This window comes from Pavona decussata, unplaced genomic scaffold (assembly GCF_977016875.1).
Source record: "Pavona decussata unplaced genomic scaffold, jaPavDecu1.1 SCAFFOLD_119, whole genome shotgun sequence".
Classification (NCBI taxonomy): Eukaryota; Metazoa; Cnidaria; class Anthozoa; order Scleractinia; family Agariciidae; genus Pavona; species Pavona decussata.
The window spans coordinates 145,150-169,146 of NW_028145533.1; the positions used below are offsets into that span (position 1 = coordinate 145,150).

A 23,997-nucleotide genomic window follows, 5' to 3' on the forward strand; every position below is an offset into this window, starting at 1 on the left:
TTTGCATGCGTAATGTTTTCGATTGTTTTCCACAATACTGTATTTTTCTTCTTTTGCATAACGAATGAAACTTTTTTTGTTTGCCAAGCGTCATTAGCGTTTGTGCAGTATGCAAGCGTAATAATTTCCTTTATCGTCAGCAAAACTACAAACGAACAGCTGTGACGGCACGGCCTGCCACAATTGAAAAGGTTCAATGCGAATGATTTGCATATTTTCGATTTTCATCTGTCGGAATTTCCGAGTAAAAACGCCCGTTTCTTCATACTAGAAAAGTACACACAGAAATATTTTTTTTGGCCGCTTAGATAAGTAAATACACAAACGCATGGATTAGAAGCAAATTACAACATTGCTTGTACCGTGCAAAAGCCGACAAGATGCGACGCTTACTTTTCGAAACTGACATAAAGCGCATCGCATTAACGTAAGTAATAAACCATTGATAATTTTTTTTTGAAAGAGAGGAAGGACATTTCTTTATCTAAAGGTAATGAATTCCTTTAAATTTTGATTTAACTTGAAACATTTCGGGAAGAACTTGAGGAAGTTACCATTACGGTAACGCATGTCGCGCGAGTCATGTAACATTCATCGGAAGAAAGCAAATCGCGCGCTCGATCTGTTTAACGGATCTGTTTACGGAAATCCGCTTGAATTTAAACGGCTAGAGAAAATGCATGGACGGCATGTGTACGTTGAATCAGGCGATGGTGAAAATCCATGCACCTAAGGCAGTCCAAGATTACTCTCCTACGCGACGATTCCAAAGACCGGCTGCAAAGACCGGCTGCATTTCAAAGCGGCGTTTCATGTTTCATGCGGTTTACTTGAGAAAAAAATCTATTCAACGGAAAACAATAAACTCACAATAGGCTATAGGATGCTATTGTGTTTGGGCCTCGTCCTTTTGACCGCAGGAAATATTCAACCTAGGTTTCGTCTCGTGAACCGCGCGGTTTCGTCTCGTGAACCGCACGGTTTCGTCTCGTGAACTGCGCGGGCCTTCACGCGTTCTGCCCTTGCGGTTCACGCGTGCCAATGTGCATATGGATTCAGGCAGTACTGTAGGGAATCACGCGTTCTTCAATGGCAGCGTCTTCGTGCTCTTAATTGCCTTTGTTTGCTCTTTGTTTGTGTTTCATTGTTAGTTATCAGGTCGCATTTACCCAAGAGATTTTCACGGAAACCACAGCCACCTCTCGCGATCTCATCGATGCATCGCTCACGGCTTGAGCTACTGTCACTCGAGATCAAAGCGTACGTCAATACGAAGGACTTTGAAGTTAAAATTCGACTTTTTCACGTATAACTTATTATTTATCGCTCAGTAAATCTGCTATCAAAGTATCCGTGCAGAACTCGAAAATTTTCAAACAAATTTATCAAAAATGGCGAATGAAGCGTTGTCAGTGTTGTCACGCTTCGATTAATTCCGTTCGCAATTTGCATGCGTAATGTTTTTGTTTGTTTTCCACAAATATTTTTCTTCTTTTGCATAACGAATGAAACTTTTTGTTGTTTGCCGAGCGTCAAATAGCGTTTGTGCAGTATTCAAGCGTACTAATTTCCTTTATCGTCAGCAAAACTACAAACGAACAGCTGTGACGGCACAGCCTGCCGCAATTGAAAAGGTTCAATGCGAATGATTTGCATATTTTCGATTTTCATGTGTAGGAATTTCCGAGTAAAAGCGTCCGTTTCTTCATACTAGAAAAGTACACACAGAAATATTTTTTTGGGCCGCTTAGATAAGTAAATACACAAACGCATGGATTAGAAGCAAATTACAACATTGCTTGCACCGTGCAAAAGCCGACAAGACGACGCTTACTTTTCGAAACTGACATAAAGCGCATCGCATTAACGTAAATAATAACCCTTTGATAATTTTTTTTTGAAAAGAGAGGAAGGACATTTCTTTATCTAAAGGTAATGAATTCCTTTAAATTTTGATTTAACTTGAAACATTTCGAGAAGAACTTGAGGAAGTCACCATTAAATTATATTACGGGTAACGCATGTCACGCGAGTTCTGTAACATTCATCGGAGGAAAGCAAATCGCGCGCTCAGATCTGTTTCCCGGATCTGTTTACGGAAATCCGCTTGAATTTAAACGGCTAGAGTAAATACATGGACGGCTTGTGTACGTTGAATTACGCGATGGTGAAAATCCATGCACCTAAAGCAGTCCAAGATTAGTCTCCTATGCGACGATTCCAAAGACCGGCTGCATTTCAAGGCGGTGTTTCATGTTTCATGTGGTTTACTTGAGAAAAAAAATCTATTCAACGGAAAACAATAAACTCACAATAGGCTATAAGATGCTATTGTGTTTGGGCTTCGTCCTTTTGACCGCGGGAAATATTCAACCTAGGTTTCGTCTCGTGAACCGCGCGGTTTCGTCTCGTGAATCGCACGGTTTCGTCTCGTGAGCTGCGCGGGCCTTCACGCGTTCTGCCCTTGCGGTTCACGCGTGCCAATGTGCATATGGATTCAGGGGGTACTGTACAGTTCACCAAGGAGCTTGAGAAGGATAACGGGCTTTCCTTCTTAGACACAACAACAACCCAAGTACGTGGTCGCATACAGGTTAGTGTTTACAGAAAACCACCACACAGATAAATACCTCAATTACAACTCCCACCACCCATCGCAGCACAAGAGGTCAGTCGTTAATACTTGCCTTCGCAGGGCCCAAGAAATTCCATCAACAAATGCGGGGCGGTCTAGAGAGAGGACACACGTCATCAAAGTCCTAAGAGATAACAATTACCCTCTGCGTTTTATTCGGAGCTGCAAGTCCTACCACAGCGCTCTCCGCCGCGATTCAAGTCAACATTTGTTGTTCTTCCGTATGTTAGAGGCGTCTCTAAGAGAATTTCACGAGTAAGTTACGCAACGATGGTGTTAAAGTGGGTTACAAACCTTGCAATATTTTGCGCACACGTTTCCCGAGACCAAAAGACAAACCTTCTGCTTTGCAGTACCGAGGTGTTGTTTACAAGGTCGGCTGCGTTGATTGCAACTTCGTGTATTATGGACAGACTGACCGAGCCTTGGAAACAAGATTAAAAGAACATAAACGGCCAGTTTGGGTTGGAGATAATAACTCCAAAATTGCGCAACACGCGAACCAGTTTGTCCATAATATAGACTTCGACCATGCGACAATTGTAGACAAGGCTCATAATTTTCACGAGAGACTTTTTCTCGAGGCTTGGTATTCGCAAAGTAACAACCACGCGGGAAACGAACATATTGCTATCCCCGATGTCTACAAAACCCTCGTGTCAACACGCGCGGCTGCCGTTTGTTGCGTTTTGCTGGCGTAGCACGCACAGAACTGTGAACCATTACAAAGCCGTGATTCAGTTGGCTTTTAAAAATAACCGATGAAGGCCGAAGTTGTTTCGCTGAAACATCTTTGATGCTTAATTAACGTTGTTTCTAACGTTAATAGTCAGTGCCAAACAAAATTTTTTTAGTTCTGGCCCCGGTTGTTCAAAGAGCGGGTATCTTTATTCACTGGATAAATCCTATCCAGCTGATAAAATGTATTCCAACAAATACGTTGTATCCGTTGGATAGCGACGTATCCACTGGATAAAGTTATCCACTCATTGAACAACCGAGGCCAGATGTCTATCCCTGACTGCAATTTTAGTATTTTAAGGTACTCCTCACTTAATTCATGAACCAAGCCAAAGAGATACAATAGAAAAATATGCTAACTTCAATGCTCCTTATATATACAGCTGTACTGTACATTAGAGGAACTTCACAAATAACTTTTAAATTTAGACACAACATACAGTGTATGCTTTACGTACAACAGACACAGAACACTCTTCAAGCCCTTCACTCTTGATCTAGTACAGTAACTATAAACTACATTGTACATTAAACAAGAAACAAAATTCACCTGTAACAATGAGATCCAGACTGCTCTCAGTCGTCAAAAGTGTAACTTTCTCAGTCAGTGTGCATTTAAACTTTGTAGAGTCCTCAAATGTAACATTTTTTACAATAAGAGTGCCTCTTCCTTTTCTTTCCAATCTCCCAACATATGCAGCTGGTGGTATGGCTGGATCTACAACAATGGTGCCATTCTCATCTTCCACCCTCAGAATGTCATAGGCACCTTTTGTTTTGTTATATACCCTCCAAATAGTAGATCTAAGTTTATCTGTCTTGACATAGTCCCAGTTGAAGACTGCATCATAACCTTTTTGGTGGTAAATCTTATCACTTGGGATTTTTGAAAATGTGATAACTCCTGCAAGTAAAAAAATAAATAAATGAATAAATAAATAAACAAAAAATAATAATAACAATGATACATGTACAGTAATCAAGAAATCAAAAGGATTATGCACAGTTCTTCACTACATGTATAACTCATATTGTAATTATGCAAGAGTAAATAATTGTTTTTGCAATCAGTTATTCAAAATATACAATGTATTTAATATCTACACTGTAGATTAATTGTATAAGTGGCAAGCAAATACGTGAAATATAGCTTTTGTGTAGGATAAATCCTTCACATTTTATGCTAGTGACTCTTATACAGTAGTGCCTGAATTCATACGTACATCGAACACGGTTTTTACGAGGTGAACGTGAGGGCAGTGGACGCCTTTTGCTTTTGCGTCCACCTCAAGAGGAACGAATGAAGCACGAGACGAACCCTAGGGTAATCACATGTTTTTCAATGGCCGTATTTATTTCGTTCGCAATTTGCATGCGTGCTGGTTTCATTTGTTTTCCACAAAATAATTGATATTTTTCATCTTTTGAAAAAAGGAAACTTTTTCGTTTGCGGAGCATCAAATAGCGTTTGTACAGTATTCGAGCATTATAATTTCCTTTATCTTCAGCAAAACTACAAACGAACACAGCTGTCAGCATGGCCTGTCGCAATTGAAAAGGCTCCATGTTAATGATATGCATATTTTCGATTTTTATGTGTCGGAATTTCCAAGTAAAAACGTCTATTTCTTTTCATACAATAGAAAAGTACACACAAAAATATTATTTTCGGCCGCTTAGGTAAGTAAATACACAAAAGCGCGGACTAGAACAAAATAACACCATTTAGTATATACCACACAAGTGAACAGTACTTTTCGCACATGCTGATTGGCTAGCTTGGAGCTCATTGGCCAAATACCATTCACCTTAGCGCAGCTGAAGAGAAACAAGATGACCTTCTGTTTTGTCATGGTTACTTAAAGGCACAGTTCTTCACTACATGTATAACTCATATTGTAATTATGCAAGAGTAAATAATTGTTTTTGCAATCAGCCATTCAAAATATACAATGCATTTAATATCTACACTGTAGATTAATTGTATAAGTGGCAAGCAAATACGTGAAATATATCTTTTGTGTAGGGTAAATCCTTCACATTTTATGCTAGTGACTCTTGTAAAACAATCTGCGTCACAAGCTGTGTGATTCGAGTTAATGTGAAACCAGACACTACTGGTAACTTACTTTTGAGCGATACTATACTGTATGTACGTGTACATTGTACATGTAATAGCTTCAGAGAGTTAAACATACTTAAAGGAGTATGCTCAATTGGAGTCCCTTGTGCGCTTTGTTATTGTTATCATCCAGCGGCTTTGAGGGAGATTCACATGTTGAAGTGTCGAAAATGTGTGCAACATCCAATAGATTTTTTGCACTTGCTTAGATGGGCAGAAAAAGGGTTGTTGTCAGCCAAACATTTGCATGCCCGTCAATATTCTTTGTCTGGTGGATGCACATCAAACTCATCGTAGCATTCGCCATTTGATGTATCGGGTCATGCCAAAATCCAGTGAAATCGTTCTAAAAACACGCTACTGTTGGCCAGAATACTGCCTTTTTTTCCCGAAGTAAGATTTTCTAAGTTACATGCACTAGTGGTATTAAAACATTGAGCTATATGTACTGTACAATGTATTTGGCCAAGATTTAGGCATGGCGTTTTTATATTTTCTGGCATTGGCTTGAGTGTTTTCAGTAAAATTCATGACTGAGCTACGTGTAGAAACCACAACAATAATAAAAACTGCCATTAGTTTATGAACGCCTGGTCCTAGTGCAAATTAATGTACTGTACCACTAGATTTAAGCCCCATTTACATGGCAGAAAATTTTTGGCACAGCTCGGATGAAAAAAGTACGCGTACCAAAAAAATTGGTTTGGCACGGATAGATTTAGTCGTGTAAATGACTTTGCCCCATCCTTGCTGGACCAAAATTTCACCCGTACTCAGACCATGTCGAGGTAGTCCAAGCACGGATAAAATTGGTACGCGATCCTGAAAATCTAGCCCAGCTCGGATAAAGTGTGCAGTGTAAACGATAAGCCGTGCCAAACTATCTTTCCTCCGATGCGCCTTCGTGCCTTTGGTCAGCACCAATTTGGGAGAGCATGTGCAAATCGGCCCGCAGTCACTCAACATGGCGCATAGCAGGAAGACGCTGCAAAGTTGCTTAGAAAATCTTGCGAGATAGCATAGAAGGACCACGATGTTAAGGAATTTGTCATACCACTCTTTCTGTGAACGCTGTCTCCACTATCTCAAACCACTGACCACTTCATGTCAGTGTCCAACACCGTCGCTCAACAGAAGTACAAGCGAGAGCTGATGCAATAAATAACAACCTGTACCTCCGCCTTTTTCTATTCTTTTGTAAAGCGGACGAGAGATTAAGGTCAATTTCCGAATTTCCTGCTGGAACACACGCGGTCTTCTTTAGAGAAAAAATTCTAAGAACTTCTCGTCAGCCATGTTTTTACAGAGGAAGCAGCATGCGCACTAGGCAAGAATCGAGTACGCTGGCCGAGATGTTGAGCCTTTTACCGGTACCAAATCATAATTTCACATCGTTTGGCACGGTAGAAAAAAGGAAGTGTAAATGAGTAATCAGTACTATTTTTTTGGTACGCGTACCACTTTCATCTGAGCCGTGCCTAAAATTTTCTGCCGTGTAAATGGGGCTTTATAAAGTTTGACTTGATAGAAGGTAAATTGAGGTTTGCGCCAATTACAGCTGTATGGCATGGCAAAGCACTTCTCGAGTGTCTGAAATATTCAAATTAACTATGTGCTTGGAGGCTACTGGAGGATGCAAAGAACTGTAACTAGAAGGTCGTCATGGATCTAAAATCAGTTTGGCAAGGAACTGGTCAGGAAATAAAGATTACATTTCCCTGTTATTTGACAAGGAACCAGCCCAGTTATTTTGACCATCTTTTAGCTTGTTGGCCAAATCCAAGAAGATTTCCTACTCAAAGGGAAAAGAGTATGATATGCCTCTGGTTGGGTACATCATGACACTTTCAATATGAGAGTAAAGATCTGAAACAGTGGATAACACTGGACTATCCAAGAAAATTTTGAAAATGACAGAAGTGAACTAAACTTCAAAATTGAAATGACACAGTTGCATTCCTTGCACACTCAACAAAATCGAGTAATTATTTTCTGTTTTACAGAAAATGGTGTGGGTAAATGTAGAGTGCTTACCCGCAATGAATCTTGTTTGAGTGTGGTTTTCTAAGTAATTGCGTTCAGCAAAGGAGAACAGAAGCCCAATCTTGTGTTGGTAATCCTGTTGCACATGTTGCCTTATCTGCGACTGTACAGTGTATCTGTGTATATACAAATCCTGCTGGATCTTAATTTTCAAGTAACTGCAATTTGGTGTTTTGTTCTCAACCTTCTTGCACTTGAAGAACTAGTATGCCTTTGTATTGTGTCTGGCAGAGAAGAGGTGAAGTAAGCATTTGTATACATTGTAAACTCGCCAAGGGACTGCCTTTGTCTTACAACTCAAGTTCAGAGGCTTGGTTTCTTACACTCTTCAACGAACAAGGACAAATAAAACATGAACCTGTATTGTTGTTAAGTTCTGAATGACTAACTAGATTATTGTATACTAAACAATTACATAATAGAAATCTCGAGCTCATAATCTAAATGTCAAGTATAGGCCATTTAGGTGAAAAACCAAATGGCATGCATCATATTGATTTGACAGATGGTAAAATTGCTGAAAAGGAAGTGTTCAGAAGGTCGAGCTGTCTGTCTCACTCACTTGGCTATCAGAGTCTGGAAAATATATGTACATGTAAATTTAACACAACTATTCCTGCCGGGTAAAAGTTTTCTGTCTGAGACAGTTGTTTTGATCTAAAATAACGTAATTTTTTTGTGAAATTAAGTTCATTTCTTTATTTTTTGATTTGATATGGTTTGTGTAGCCACAAGATGATATTGATCACTAATCTATGACTAGTCAATGAAATCAACTACAGTACCGCCTAGAACTATAGACCCATTTGCCGCGTCGTTGCCGCGGGACCTACTGGCGGGTTTCCCTCGGTATTCCCGCAGTAGGACTTTTTTCCCTCGGTTCGGTTGCGGTATGGCTCCAAAGTTGCCGCAGGAAAGTTCACCTAGGTTAAACCTCGGTAAAGAAAGGACGCGGTTCTACTTTGGTTCGTCAACTTCTAATGGCAAAATCGCACCAAAGAACATTAACTAGGGATGACGATCATGTGCGATACACATACGATTTTCGGCCCTTGAAGGCTTGAACCATTTTAAGAAAATGAGAATCAGTTGAGTATCCGACCACATTTAAAAAATCCTTTGAGGAAGATTCTTAAAACCCGGTATACCCAAAATATTTGAAGACATCTTGTGGACAATGCGCATATTCACTATCGAAGCTTCAAAGCGTGCAGATTTGCTCAAGAAAAAACGAGCAAACTTGAATTTTTGACACAGTCTGTGGAGTTCCGTTTGCCGAACCTTTCGGCATGTTTTGTGTTGCTAATCACCAATAATAATTGCAATTCCAACACATTGTCAGTCATTGTCACTCGGACTCCTGACGTGACAAGCTACTTGATGCAGAATGTTAGTCCGCTATTTAGTTTGTATTTTTTGCCAAGTTATGTCAATTTTAAGTTGGGAGAAGCAAAAGAAAAAAAAACTGACCTATGAAATTTACGGATTATAAAACATACAGTATGTTCACACGTGATGATGTTATTGGAACTTGAAACCCTTGTATCGACTTTGCAAATTTTGTCGCTTGTGTCTACAGTCTATTTTAAACCGATTTTTTTTAGAACACAACCTTGCTCGATCTAAAATTCAGGAGATATTTTTAGCAGCTGTTTGGTCGGACACGTACAAAAAAAGCTGACGAATCAGAAGCAGCGGTTCCCATGAGTGCAAAACAAACATCAAACTTGCTCCTAGGCAAATTACGGTTTAATGTTACAAGACGTTTGCTTTCCGTCACTTGTATCGAAATGAACAAATTAAGAAAACTAAATTTTAAAAAAAGGATTTTTTATGACAATTCAGCAAACTCTCTTTCGTGAACTTACACTGATTGTTTTGAAAAGCAGGTAAATCAACGTACACTTATTTCACTGCGTATTTAATATACTCTCGGAGATACATGTAACAAGCTTCTTTCCATTGTGGGTTTGTTAGTTAGTTACTTTTATTATCTCTGAAAAGACTGAATACAAACATTTGCCGAGGCAAAGATTCAGGATTTCAATATTTGAATTATTACGCGAACTATACCCAACGCCATTTTGACTTAAAATTACTCCTTCGATTAAGCACCGATTCTTCGTACCTCGAACACTTGCAGCATAAATGTCTTCGCTCACGCTAACACTTATTTTAGAAATGCAACCAGTCCCCATTGTTCTTTCCCGCGGCACGCGTACATCTTTTTGCCCGCTGCAAATTTACCGCAGCACACTGTACCTCGACTTTACCACAGAACGACTGCGTTTTCACCAACACTGTAGTTGGACGTGCGGCCACTAACCGCGGTAAAGACGAGGTATGCCCTAACTAGTCTCGATGGGTCAATAGTTGCAGGCGGTACTGTAGATGCATAATTGCGTGTACTTGGGCTTCTGTTATAGAAATAAACTTTCTTTACATTATTAAATATAGCTCACGAAAATTATGGTTATTTCAAACCTTTTGTTCAGAAGTCGTTATTGTAGTGAGGAATATTTTAAGAAAAGCATCTTTAAAATAAATGTAATCAAACATGTTACATCCCTTCATGGTCCATGCAGGGCTCATCTAGCAAAATACACATATTTAAATTAATTTTGGAAACTCTGCACTTTCCGTGGTTTTTTGCGAAATATGCGATGGTGCGATTTCGCACAATTGACCTCAAATCGCATCTGATCGCACAATTCATAAAAAATCGCACAATTCACAAAAAATAAATGCCTTATCTGAAAAAATTACAAGCCTGCACTTAGTTTCAAGACAATTAAATTTTGAAAAAGCCCAAGAAACGATCTGAAACCATCGATTTCACAAACAATCGAAGTTCAAGGCGCCATTTTCGTTTTTGGCAATTTTGGGGCCTGATGCTAGTTTTTTCATTCTTAAAACAATTCTTCTCTTTGAGTTAGCCTATCAGGATTGCTGATACAAATCCATCACATATGACCCTTCTGCAAAAGAAACAACAAAAAACTTTGAGCCAAGGTGGTGTATAATACCTCGGTGGAATTCGGCAACGAACCGGGGAAACTTCAACGTGGCCGTTCGCTTTTGTTTTAGCAGACTTTGAAAGCTGCCGCGAAGGTTCACATCTTCGGCGTAGTGTTACAAATTTGCATAATTGTTATCGAGATCATCTCAAAAGGCAATGTCACGTTTTCTCCATTTTCTATCAACTGATTTCGGATTGTAACAGTGTCTTCCTCTGACAGATGACTGGATTACTTGTTCACTAAACCCAGTTTTAACAGCGAAGGAGGCGAAACTAAAAGATTGCGGATTTTTCGGCCGCTGTTTCACAAGCTGAGAATGGAAACACGCGTGATCGCTTTTAGCCCCGCTAAACCAGTACGCTGCATGCACAAAATAATTTTGTGCATGCACAATTTTAGTGAATTTATTATGCTTGATTGTACCTTAATCTTTCGAATCAAAACTTCAAAAACAGCAATTTCTCGATTAAAAACGCTCAATACTTTTGGTTGTAATCGGCAAGGAACCAAGAACTCTTTCCATCTCGATCATACACGTGCACACACGTGCGCACATCGCTCCAACAAAAACGCAAACACAGTTGGCTGTGTCGCAGAGTTGGTTCCTGTAGAAAGGAACTGAACTTCGAGGATCTAGTCACGAAGTTTGAGTTTCAAGGGACTGTCAACTAACATTTGCACGGTACTGTATGTGTCATAATTAAATTTTTATATCCCAATTCACTCATAATTGCTTACTTTTTGTCCCTTTATGAAAAAATCATCGCTAGAACAGCATAAAAGTGGTTTACTTTCTCAGAATCCTGGGAAAACAAGCTTAAAATAGTTTAGGGAAAAATCACATCATTTGCATTATTTACCGCATAATAGTCCTTTCTTATCGCACAATCTACCCTGAAAATATCGCACAATTTCAGATTTTTTATCGCATCCTATCAGATGGCCTGTCTTTCGGATCATCACACACAGAAATCTGACTATTGTGGTGCTCTGAATGTTTAGTCGTCGTTTAGTTTTGTTTAGCCAAAAAAAAAGACAAACAGTGCACGGCAGCTTCAAAATAAATTAAATGTTTTGGACTACTGTACTCTTTGCTTTGATCTGTCACCTCAGTCAGCGAGGCGTAATATGTCGATTGAAATCAATCATAAAAAACGTAGTAGATAAGTCGATAGTACTCAACATTTGTCGATAATTGTCCACCGACAAGTTTAATTTGTCGATAAAAGTCGATAATCACAAGGTTTTAAACTGTTGTTATCGACAGAAATTGGGCCAATTTTCCTGAAGTTAGCCAAGCCTTTTAATCTGATAGCTCGAACGGCAATTTGTAGAAGTGTTGAACAGCTCTCAAGTAAATCTTTAGGGCAGTAAAGTTTAATAAAAGCTGAGCAACCAAGTGGTTTGTTATACACCGTATTCACAAATGGCAGATGCGCGGGAAAAAACTGGCACTAGGCATCAAAACGAGGCGTTTTAGGATAAACAAAAAATAATTTGCCTGCGAGTACAAGCTTACAGAGAGACTATTTAGCTGATAAGCCCTTAAACAGCAAGTTTTTCAGATCGCTAGTTTTATTCCGAACGAGAGAGGTCTATTGTTTCTTGGTTCGTTTCTTGTATCAATCCTAAATGCAAAATAGACAATCACGGAAACAAATCGGTTAGAGTTTTTGTTTCTGAAGGATTCAACTTTCGAGCGCAGATGGATAGAGATACTATAGAAGTTTGTTTGGTATGTCTTTCAAGATCCGAAGGTGAGATGGGTCTTGAAGGAAACAAAATGAACATATAAAAGGATGCATTTCTAACGAGAGTTGCGTGATCAACTTCGTATCGGACGTTCCGAGCGCAAGAGAGACTACAACCATTTGTCTAAACCACGATAATACCAAGAAAAAAAAGACGAAGACAACAACGAAAAGACGTGAAGGATGTGGAGAGAAACGGCTGGACGAATAATTTAAAAAGAAGCAACAGATGAACCAAAACTTGTCTGTTTCGATTCATTTACATTGTAGCTGTACCGTAAACAACAAGCAGAGAATGCAGTCCCCTCAAAATTCATCATTTGTCTGTTTAATAATGGAACAAGCTCAGAAGGAACATTTCTTGCCTGAATGAGAAAATCGTATTGTGTGAAACAGGGACTGGAGAACACAGCATTATGGCTTTTTAACCGGCATTTCGGTTGAAATCATTAAAGATTTGCATACTTAATTAGGTAATTTCTCAGAATTAGATTATCGTATTTTGCTTTACACTGGGTTCCTTAACTTGCCATTCCTTATAATGCAGTTACAATATAACGCATTTGAGAGTGACATTCCTGAATTTTATTGCAGGATCGTTTTCTTAGAATTGATACCTTACTTCCAGTAGTTCCTCTTGACTTTGGTAACTGCCACATTTTCAATGACTTGCATGAATCTTGGCCAATCTTGCGATGCATGATATCTTTTTTATCTCGGGGAAAAAGCGCCTAAAATGTACTGAAATATTTAAGTCTTGGCTCACATATTGCTTCCTTAGTTAAACTTTTCTTTCAGTAGCTTCCCTCCACCTCCTTTTGTTTTCGTTTTTTAGGCATTAGAGCTGTTCACAATAGTAGGAGTCGGTTTTTGTAGCTTTTGTGATCGGAACTTCCGAGTAGTAATCACCACGCAACCCTCTTTGGAACTGCGTCCGTTTGTAGATTCATTTTCTTTCCTTCGAAACTTGTTTTAATTCCCTTTCCAAAAAATACATTGAATAAACCTTTGTGGCTCCTGCTAGAGTGAAGATCTTTCTAACAACTTTTCATATTTTCTGTAGACATTACACTCGAAGGTTTGAAACAAACAATCTAACTCAGTTTTTTCCTGTGAGTGTCTAGTCTGCATTTGAGATTGCTACAAGAAGCCAACCAATAAATAATAAATACTAGAACTTGAACTCGTTCGCACTAAGTGATCAGAAAAACTCAATTTTTAGAAACTCAGCACTTATCGACCCTCTAGAGGCTTACACAAAACGCCTCGTTTTGATGCGTAGTGCCAGTCTTTTCCGCGCGTGTCCGCCATTTGTTAATACGGTGTATAAGTGTTGTTGTTATCAGCGTGCAAAGAAAGTCGTGTCCGATAGCCAGGTGCTAGTTGATTTTGTGATCGGGCTAGTGGATTCGGACCATCACTTGCCCGATGGGCAAGTGAAGTTTTTTGGGAATTAAAATAAAAATTTACTGTAAGACGTACGTTTTTAACTTCCAGGTAGATTTATGTGAACCGAAAGCAGTTTTTCAAGCTGATCTCACAAAGGGAAATCTTTTGAAAAAAGTATCGCATTACATTTCATGCCTGACATATAAATGCATGAAATTTTTCCTTTGTAGTCTTGTCCACGCAATCTTCAAGCAAAAATAATTTGAAATATGACTTGCTCTTGCTAAATAAGAATTATTTCAAAGAAAGCTAGTTGTCTGTATTTATTATACTTCATTATTCAATGAACGTACCAAAAAGGCTTTGATCCTGTACTCCGGTAAATTCAGTTTCGTTCATGGTTTTTACATTGTCATGTGCATGTCAATTAATTCTACAGTATGTATTAAGGTAGCCGAACACAGTTTGCGCGCACTTTACAGATTCTGTTAGTGATGCTATTAAATACGCGCCAGGGTTGTGGTACGCATATACGGCGGTCGATTTCACATGAAATGGAAAATAAAGTTCAGTTTTGATCCTAAATAACAAAGTTTCTTGTTTCTGGACTCTTTTTCTTTTCTTTCCGAGCAAAAAAGGCATTCACCAAGACCTTTTGCATGCTTTTCATCTTTGCCATGAAACCCAATTAAAACTACGCATGCGCATTTGACCAAAAAATTGTGACTGGCTGTTTTCGTGGAAATGAACTGTTTTCTAAGGAACCGCTCATTAGAATTTCGTGACATTTGGCATGAAAATAGTTCCCTCAAAGCGTAACTCGCCTACAAAGAGAAACCTAAATCTAACAGAGGGTATCTTCTCAAAACATTAAAATGCAAAATCAATATTTACAGGAGATCTCTCCGTTAAAATTACATGAAAGTAGTGCAATTGTGTTAGTGTTTTGTGAGTTTTTCTGGATACAAAAAATGGAAAAAATCTAATGAGTACATTTTCTACAAATAAAGGAAACCTACTATTTATGGAGGTTTAATAGTTCGCTGCATTGCCATGGAAATGGTACTTAGCTCAACAAGACGTACGAAAATACATTCCTTTTTAGTTAGTCTTACCCCATACCAATTTTGGGGATCCAGAAGTACAAAGTTTCCAAATAACGTCTTCTAACACCTGTGCACCAAGAAAACTGTATTCAGCCACCTTAAACAGTTGATGAAAATTTATCGATCACGTCTTATTGCTTTCCCATAAACTATCAGATGAAAATTGCAAAAATGAAACAATTTTGTTTCCTTTGAAACTTTTATAAAAGCTGACAAGATCTAAAAATGTTCATTTCGCCAAAAATTTGCATAATTTTGTTTACAACGGCACTGATGCGTGACATGCCACTTTCCGCTTTCGCGTGAAATCTGACAGCCAAACTTTCTTCTTTTCAGAAAACTAATCTACTTGATGTAATACTTTTGTATGAGAAGCAAAAATATGATGAAAGATGTCAAGCTATATGCAAAAAGTTATGATTAGCAGTGAACTTTTCAGTTAACAAAAGTGCTCCTTTCAGCTGAAGACATTTTCTGGCGGCAAAATGCACAATCAAGTTCTGACTGCGCTGTTGTCGGCAGCTTTCCTCGTTGTTGTGTTAGCGTGTCTAGTGGGAATTTGTTTTAATTAGTTTCAAACTAGTTTTTTCTCAGAAGATGCGCGTAGATTAATTCCAAATTGCAAGATGTATGTTAGTCATCCACGTGTTGCACGTGCTGAGATTCATACTGTACATATTCACCACTTGTTTCTTCATGAGACCTTTTACTTTTAGTATCTGGTTCATGTATGTTCTAATGATTACAAAATGTCATGAGACTTTGAACAGCTAGGAAATGTAGCTTCTAGTAAATTTACATGTAGAAATTATAGGTTAACTAGTCAGTTAGATGTGTTATATTGTGTTTAGGAAAAACAATTTGCAAGTTTTTTGGAACTTCTTCCTGCTTGTTTCACCTGAATTCTTTACTCCATCATTTAATTACCAGTTGACATTTATAATGAAAGAAAGACAAAGGCATTCATGACCAAAAATTAAGAGTTAATCATTGTGCCAATGTGTTAAGTTTCTTACCAGGCCAACTTTTACTGTTAATTAAAGGTTTCGTTAAATTATGGTGGATTATCAATTATTAATAAAGCAGCTAACTAATTAACTAGTCGTGTTGAATTTTTTTCCAGGCTAGTTAAAATGACTTTCGGGCTAGTACATGCTAGCCACAGCTTGCCCGCACCCTGTGTTATTCAATGTAGAATAGGATGTTTACCTTGAGAAATGGTTAACATTCTGTCCTTCAGCCATACTAAACCATTCGATTGTGCCCGATTTCATTCCCTGTAATATAACCCAAACTGATGTTCCCTGAGCCACATTTTTCTAAGAACAATGAACGTTCAAGAGTTTTTTTGAGATTTGATATGAATAGAATTATTTTGCCGCTCCTCATGTTTGTTTGAGCTTCTAATACAGTGTGCTGAATCCGGGTTTAATGAAGTCTTACTGTGGCCGATCGGCTCTCACTTCATCTGTCCACGTTCGACTGCAGTCTTACCTCCTGCCATACATCTTTTCATATTCAGATACTTGTCGATAAAATCAATCAAATCAAATTTCAACATTGAAAATCAATCAAAATCGATAATCACTAGAAATCTTGCAATTAATTTTTAGCGATTTCCGATACATGTATTTGTCAATTGATTGGTATTTAATTCGATCAACAACGATCGATGTTTATTGACTTTCGAAATTATTGACATGTTACACCCAGCAGTCAGCCACATCTTGACAAACATGGTTCGAGTTATCGACGGAAAAATTATATAGAAAATGACCTGAAGGGAAGCTAAAATTGCTTCCAGTTAGTGGGATGTTCAAGTTATCGAGGATAAAATTACAGTAATTGTATGACGTACCAAAATCCAGGGGAATATAGGCCTTATCACGGTTTTCGACACCATTTTGCTGAGTAGGCAAACAGGCTTGAAATAACAGTGTTTGTACAGAAATCCAATGTCAAATAATTTTCATAAAACATTGCTTCTGAAAAATTCATGGATTGGAAACTTTTGGCACTAGGAAAAGGATTTTAAGAAAAAAAAATGAAGGGATGTAGCTGTGCCAGAATGTGTCCAGTCGTGTTTTGAACTTTCCATACATTTCCCTGTATTTTTTTCCCGCGAACTATTTTTAGTAGCAGTTCACGGCTGGTTCGCTATACAGACGAATGGAAAGTTCAAAACACGACTGGACGATTTTTGGCACAGCTACATCCCTCCAATTTTCTTCTCAAAATCCTTTTCCTAATGCCAAAAGTTTCCAACTCATGAATTTTTCAGACAAACACTGCCTGTTTGCCTACTCGTCAAGATGGCGTCGAACATCGTGATAAGGCCTACGGGAATCGACGGTGGTTCCAAAATAACCTTAGTTATGAGACAGAAGTGGGACATTGTACATAAGTAAACAAACATACACACACACAACCATCCATACATGCCTTAAAAGGGTGTAAAGACTTCGGGTATATAAAAGAAAACGTTGGTATAAATTTTAACAACTGTCGCTTCCGCCTTATACGCGAATCTAGTTGAAAGCTAAATTTAACTGATAACTGTCTATTTCTAGTATTCATTCCAGCTTAAACAGGAAACACATTTATACGTAAAAGGAATTAGGCAAAATAAGAGTAAGCACTGACCGGCACATAAAGCAATCCCTGAAAAGTGCAGGGCAAACCGAAAGACAAACATTTTTGCCACCAACGATTAGACAACTCCCTGAAGCTCCCAGCTCCCTGCTCCCTGATACGCATTCTCGTCCCCAGAGTCGTGTTCCTTTAGACCGTGGCGCTGGCTCTGGGAACGAGAAATGGAACCATATATAGCGAACTGTGAGCCGATACCATTTAGCTTAAAAATATCGATACTCACAATAAATATCGGTTACCTTGTTACCCGATACCTCTACACACAGAGTACTATAATGTATGTATATATTTCAAGATTTTCTTAAGAGAGCGATACCTTTTGTAATGTCAACTCAGTCATATCTTCACATTTACTGTTATATTCTACGAAATTATTATTATTTTTTTTTTTATTTTTTTTTCCGTTTGTGATCCGTTTGTGTATGTCAAATGCCAGTTATAACGCAAACGATGGAGTTTTGTACGGCGAGGGATCCCGGAGGGACTATCACATCACTCTCGTCGTCAGAACCTGACCGTTTTTGAAGCATCAAGAAAAACCATCCAACACTGAAAATAAAAGGCGGCGCGTGGCATATGCCCCGGGGGGGGGGGGGGGTATGGTTTTTGAGCCGTTTTGGTCTGAAATAGGGTATAGATTTTGACAATTACGGTCTGAGATCGGGTCGGGTTTTTGGGGCGGGGAACATTCACGAAAGCTTACAAACATATTTTTCTTCTCAGTATGTAACTGGAGCGACTAACTGATAGCGAGAAAAAAAAAATAGATAAACTATGTCATTCCAGCTTACTTTTACTCCTTGCGTCAACTTCCGTTCGGCACTGATGCATAATTATCAGGTCTGAAAACGGGTATGAATTTTAGAGGTCAGGTCTTAAAGCGGGTGTGGAAAATGGCATGTTTAGGTCTGAAATAGGGTCGGGATTTGAAGACCCGGGCGGCACATCCCCACCAAGAATTCCGGGGAGTACCCCCCCCCCCGGGGGGGGGGGGCATATGATATGGGGAAGAATGATCGACACTTTCTCGTTTTGAACGATGTCGATATCGAAAAGATACCAAATATTGGTAAATATCGCGTATCGGATCGATTTGAAAAATGCTGTCAAAGAGCGCATGGAATCAAGGGAAGTAGGCTTTGGCAAAGAGGATAATTCAGGGAAATTATACAACATAGAAACTTTCGACGAGAAACTTCCTTGTGCGTTGGAGGGATTTTGTTTCGTTTCTTTTAAAGTTTCTTCCCTTCTCGAAGAGGATGGCAAGATTTTGGCTGTTCTTTGTACTTCTGAGTGTCTCTGAAATGCCAGGTAGGAATAAAAAGGAAATTTTGACCAACAAGTTCCAAATTAATATCGAGCTTAAAGGTATATAAACATGACTACGTTAATTTAATGTATCTTAATTAATGTCGATGTAAATTTAATGCACGCTATTTTACAACATTGTTATTTTAAAGCACCTTTATTTCATTACAAAACCTTATTAGTTCATGACTCCTCTATTGGCTCTTCAGAGTCACCAGGGCGGACCTAATCGATCGAAATCGATCATCGAAAATGTAATCGATTAATCGATAATACTCGATAATACTCGATATTTGTCGATTGATGAGTCAATTTAATCGATTGAAATCGATAATCATGAAACAAGAAATATGAGTGATAGGAACCGACGTTTCGGTGCATCTTGCGCCATTATCAAGGTACATAATTAATGATAAAAAGCGGTTTGTAAAGGCTAAGTTGAAGCGAATTTGCATAACATAGCGGCAAGCTAATTACTTAAATACTTTCGCACGAAGAGAATCGGACTGCACATTCAATGTTGGTTTAAGCTCTTGAATATACAACATTTCATTGACAAGGCAGTCAAATTTGTTCATGCATTTCTTGAGCACATTGAAGCGTGCTAAGAAATTGTTCGGAACAGCAGTGTTATGTTCTTTGCAGTAATGCTTGCAGATTGATGACGCCTTTTGACGGTGTCCCTCAACGCGCGTGTGAAGGTGGCCCTTTGTATACCCAACATAACCTGCATCACACAGGTCACACTTGAATAAATAAACAACACATTGCTGGGTTACAATGTTGGGCTTGGGCTCACGCAGGCTTAGATCTTGATTAAGCTTACGGCTAGTAAACACGGGTTGAATGGTCTTTCCCATCTTGCTGCTAAGATCTCTAAGTTGCCGTTTGACGGACACTGCAGCATCCTGATCTTTATAGGGGATAGCTATCCGGATGACGTCATCGGTATGCTGTTTAGACTGGTCCGCTGCGACTCTCGAGGTGATAAACTTGTTAATGACAGAATCAATAAGGTGATTTGGATACCTCAGCTTTCGGAAAACTCCTCTCAAGCGTTCACACTCCTCTGAGAAATGTGTCCAAGATGATGATAGCCGGTGCGTGCGATCAAGCATGGTGACGAGCAAACCCTGTTTGTAGCGGCTGTCCACATGGCTATATTATGATAGTGCAGGAGAAGACCTGTGTTTGTCGGCTTAACATAAACCTTTGTTTCAACACATGGTGCGCGATTTAGAAGCTGTAAACCAAGGAATGGGAGCATCCCATTTTCCTCTACCTCCATAGTGAAACTTACGGCGCTATGGGCGTGATTCAAGGTATCCAGAAATGCTGTGGCTGCTGCCAGATCTGGCATCTTGACCAGAGTGTCATCTACGTAGCGGCGGTAAAAATCTGGGAGTTTTCCTTGACTTTTCAGGGACCCTTCAATGGAGCACATGAATACATTAGCCAAAAGGGGTCCAAGGGGAGACCCCATGGCTACTCCATCGGTCTGTTCGTAAAGGGCCCCATCGAACTGAAACAGCTGCCCCTTTGAAGCAACATGTAGAAGATCAATAAGATCAGTTCTGGTCAAGTTTAGGCCATAGGTGTCATTGAACCAGTTGTTCTCGAAAGCTTTGTGTGCCAGGATGTCAATTGTTTCGTCCAGGGGTACATTTGTGAAGAGCGATGAGACGTCATAAGAGACCAAGATTTCTCCCGGGTTTATCTTAACTCCACAAATTTCATTTGTGAAGGCAAAGATATCAGTGATGGTATTTTCGTTTACAGACAGAGGCTTAAGCTTAGCATCCAGCCATTTAGCAAGGGCATAGTTGTAGGTGCCCGTAGCAGATAATATAGAACGCATTGCTAATTTCTTCTTGTGGGTCTTGGGCAGCCCGTACAAATGAGCCAATCTTGATCCAGTAGGTCGTTCAAATAATCACAATTTTTTTGTCACATCGGTGGAAACCGAAAATCAAACACGCGATCTGATCTTATAACACTGCATAACACTTACCCTCGAGCTTACCTTCGAAACCGCTTTGTTGATAAAGATGATGTTACTTTCTCCAATGGTAGCGACTTTTCTTGTTTTTTTTTTTTTGTTTTTTTTTACCAGGATCACTGCTGTAAAGCTTTTTAAAGCAATATTTTAGCAGATTTCAGCCCAGCAGTCCTATGGTGCAGTGTACTGTGTACTTGATCTTTGCTGCACTTACGATTATTGAATAACGATAACTAGCAAACAAATGAAAGGAAAACTTTTACGCGCTCTTTTACTCTAGAATTGTCAGAATCGCAGTAACTATCCGGAGTCACAAGTGTAAAAACTGGCAAACTGTCGTCCGTTCTCCAAGAATTAGAAGGGTAATTTTCAAGTACTTATGGCAGGGCTTCTGATAGGGTGCGAAAAAAAATTGGAAATTATGCGGCACTTTTAAGTCTCATTATGCGGCAAGAAAGGTCGTTTATGCGGCAAATTATGCGATTTCATTTTAGCTAATAATTTTAACCTTGTTTCATTAGGTCTAAGAGGAGCACAATCCATGTTTTGCTGTTCAATAAGCAATTAGAGCACAGAGAAATGAAGAAACAGCTGAAATAAATCATTTTGTTGCCTCATTTCAAATTATTGAAAATCAGATATTGCTAATTTGGTCAAGTCAGCGTTTGTTGCTTCCCACCCGCATTTTTTTCTGTGTTCCGCTTGTGTGACTCAGCTTCAAGGTGCTTGTCAACCACAAACTTTCGAAGATGATCAACCACTATGTTGCACGAAGAGCAAAACACCTAGGAAGATCAAAGGAGACTCTGCTTGCAGAGTAAACAACAGACCATCGTCAACATGAAACGTTCCTTCGGAGTACTTCCTTGCCCTGTCTTTCGCCGAAATAGGTGCGATCTTTTTTTTCTCCTGTGAAGAAGCGCTCGGCGTTTTAACAAACTTATCCATAATGAGGATATTTGATTCAATTAAAACAAAATAACTACCTATTGCAAGCGAGTATTGAGCAGTTTTCCATCTCAAAAATATATCAATGATTGTGATTGGTGTATTTACATAAAAGGATTGTTTATTCCGTGCCAATGATCACTCGCTTAATATTGAAAACCAGCACCAGGTCCCCAGCATGTAAAATGAAGCATAGAACGCCTGTTTGTTCGCTTAATCTGAACAAACAAATGCTTCCAGGTGATTTTTGACGCCTTTTGAAAGAAAAAACTCCTTGAGATAACATTTAAATTATCGGAAAACTTCACATTAAGCGAGATTTTTGCTCTTTTTTTCTTAAATTGTGCGATTTTGTACAAATTCTGCAATTTTTCATGACTTATGCGATTTGTTGCGATTTTAGGTCAATTATGCGAAATCGCAACATCGCATAATATCAGAAGCCCTGTTATGGGGAGGCACGCATGGTGGCTTACGCAGTGCGGAGTGCTTGTCTAGGCTTGTAAGCCGCTGACCACAAAAACGACAACTTTTCTTATTCAAACAACATCTTTAATATCGGCAATAACTACACTATTAAAGAATGAACTATTAATGGTAAATTCTCGAAAGCGTTCAGAGGATCACAGTTGTGGAATGGCTTACTAACAGGGCTTCTGATAGGGTGCGAAAAAAATTTGGAAATTATGCGACACTTTAAAGTCTCATTATGCGGCAAGAAAGGTCTATTATGCGGCAAATTATGCGATTTCATTTTAGCTAATTTAACCTTGTTTTATTAGGTCTAAGAGGAGCATAATCCATTTTTTGCTGTTCTGAATACGCAATTAGAGCACAGAGAAATGAAGAAACGGCTGAAACAAATCATTTGTTGCCCCATTTCAATTATTGAAAATCAGATATTGCTAATTTGGTAAAGTCGGCGTTTGTTGCTTTCCATCCGCACTTTTATTCCGCGTTCCGCTTCACGTGTGAATAAGCTTCAAGGTCACAAACTTTCGAAGATGATCAACGACTACGTAGCACGAAGAGCAAAACAACAGACCATCGTCAACATGAAAAATTCCTTCGGGGTACTTTCTTGCCCTGTCTTTTGCCGAAATATTTACAGGAAGTGCGATCTTTTTTTCTCCTGCGAAGAAGCGCTCGGCATTTTAACAACAAACTTATCCATAATGAGGATGTTTGTTTCAATTAAAACAAAATAGCTACATATTGGAAGCGGCTATCAAGCACTTTTCACGCCAATACCTACATCAAAAGTATGAAGGGATCAAATGACATCTTAAAAAATATAGCAATGATTATGATAAGTGTATTTACATAAAAGGATTGTTTATTCCATGCCAATGATCACTCGCTTAATATTGAAAACCAGCACCAGGTCCCCAACATGTAAAATGAAGTAATTATTAGAACGCCTGTTTGTTCATTTGTTCATCAAAGGAACGCTTCCAGGTGATTTTTGACGCCTTTTGAAAGGAAAAACTCCTTGAGATAACATTCAAATTATCGGAGAACTTAACATTAAGCAAGATTTTTGCTCTTTTTTTCTTAAATTGTGCGATTTTTTACAAATTCTGCGATTTTTCATGAATTATGCGATTTGTTGCGATTTTAGGTCAATTATGCGAAATCGCAACATCGCATAATATCAGAAGCCCTGTACTAAGGATAACACGTCAAAGTATATTTTCAGAAAAGGATCGGAAGCGGATCGGAAGTTTCGTAACAGTTGCGGTGTTTATGTTTTAATCCTTTTCAGTTTCAAAATTTCAGTAATAAAAATCCTATAGTCAATCTTAATAGTCAATCCTATAGTCAATCTTAAATAAAGTGTAAAGGGAATATTTATCAGTTCAGTTTGGACTGCTGTGTATTAGTTCGAGTGAGTTGTGACCCATTCTAGAGTAAAACTGCGAACTTTATGAAAGAGAATCTTCGTCCATTTACTTTTCGATATTTGTCGAACAAATCGATAAAATCGATAGCTAATTACAGAAATCGATCAAGATCGATAGTTACAAAGACGCGAGTGATCGATTTCTATCGATTTCCGATATTAATCGATTAATTAGTATTGATTACGATCGATTACAATCGATTTCAATCGAGTATCAAAAATATCGATTAGGTACGCCCTGGAGTCACTATCTTTGCAGTTTGGCATTCAGAAATGTAAAGTGCGAGTTTGCAGAATTATGAAAATCGCAGTAAATAAACTATAAAGCAAGATGCTTATCGAAAAATTTGCGTTAATTTAGTGCATGTAAACCTAGCTTT

At 38.7% G+C, this 23,997-nt stretch overlaps 3 protein-coding genes across 3 annotated transcripts in view; 1 reads left to right on the plus strand and 2 right to left on the minus strand.

The window, feature by feature from the left end:
• LOC146469729 (peroxidasin homolog) overlaps positions 1–17,556 on the minus strand; it is a 31,696-nt gene extending 14,140 nt beyond the window's left edge. The window contains exons 1-2 of the mRNA XM_085122907.1: positions 17,451–17,556; positions 3,927–4,280 (exon numbers count right to left, since the gene is read on the minus strand). Coding sequence (XP_084979033.1) covers positions 3,927–4,280; positions 17,451–17,502 — 406 coding nt within the window. The 5' untranslated portion in view covers positions 17,503–17,556. The remainder of the gene's footprint in view (positions 1–3,926; positions 4,281–17,450) is intronic.
• Positions 17,557–18,748: 1,192 nt separating this feature from the next.
• Positions 18,749–23,997, plus strand: part of LOC146469730 (neural cell adhesion molecule 2-like) — a 32,542-nt gene continuing 27,293 nt past the window's right edge. Inside the window, exon 1 of the mRNA XM_085122882.1 lies at positions 18,749–18,770. Coding sequence (XP_084979008.1) covers positions 18,764–18,770 — 7 coding nt within the window. The 5' untranslated portion in view covers positions 18,749–18,763. The remainder of the gene's footprint in view (positions 18,771–23,997) is intronic.
• On the minus strand, positions 19,132–19,913 carry LOC146469731 (uncharacterized). The gene has a single exon (XM_085122900.1). It carries the CDS (start codon positions 19,883–19,885, stop codon positions 19,241–19,243), a length of 645 nt encoding a protein of 214 aa, XP_084979026.1. The 5' UTR covers positions 19,886–19,913; the 3' UTR covers positions 19,132–19,240.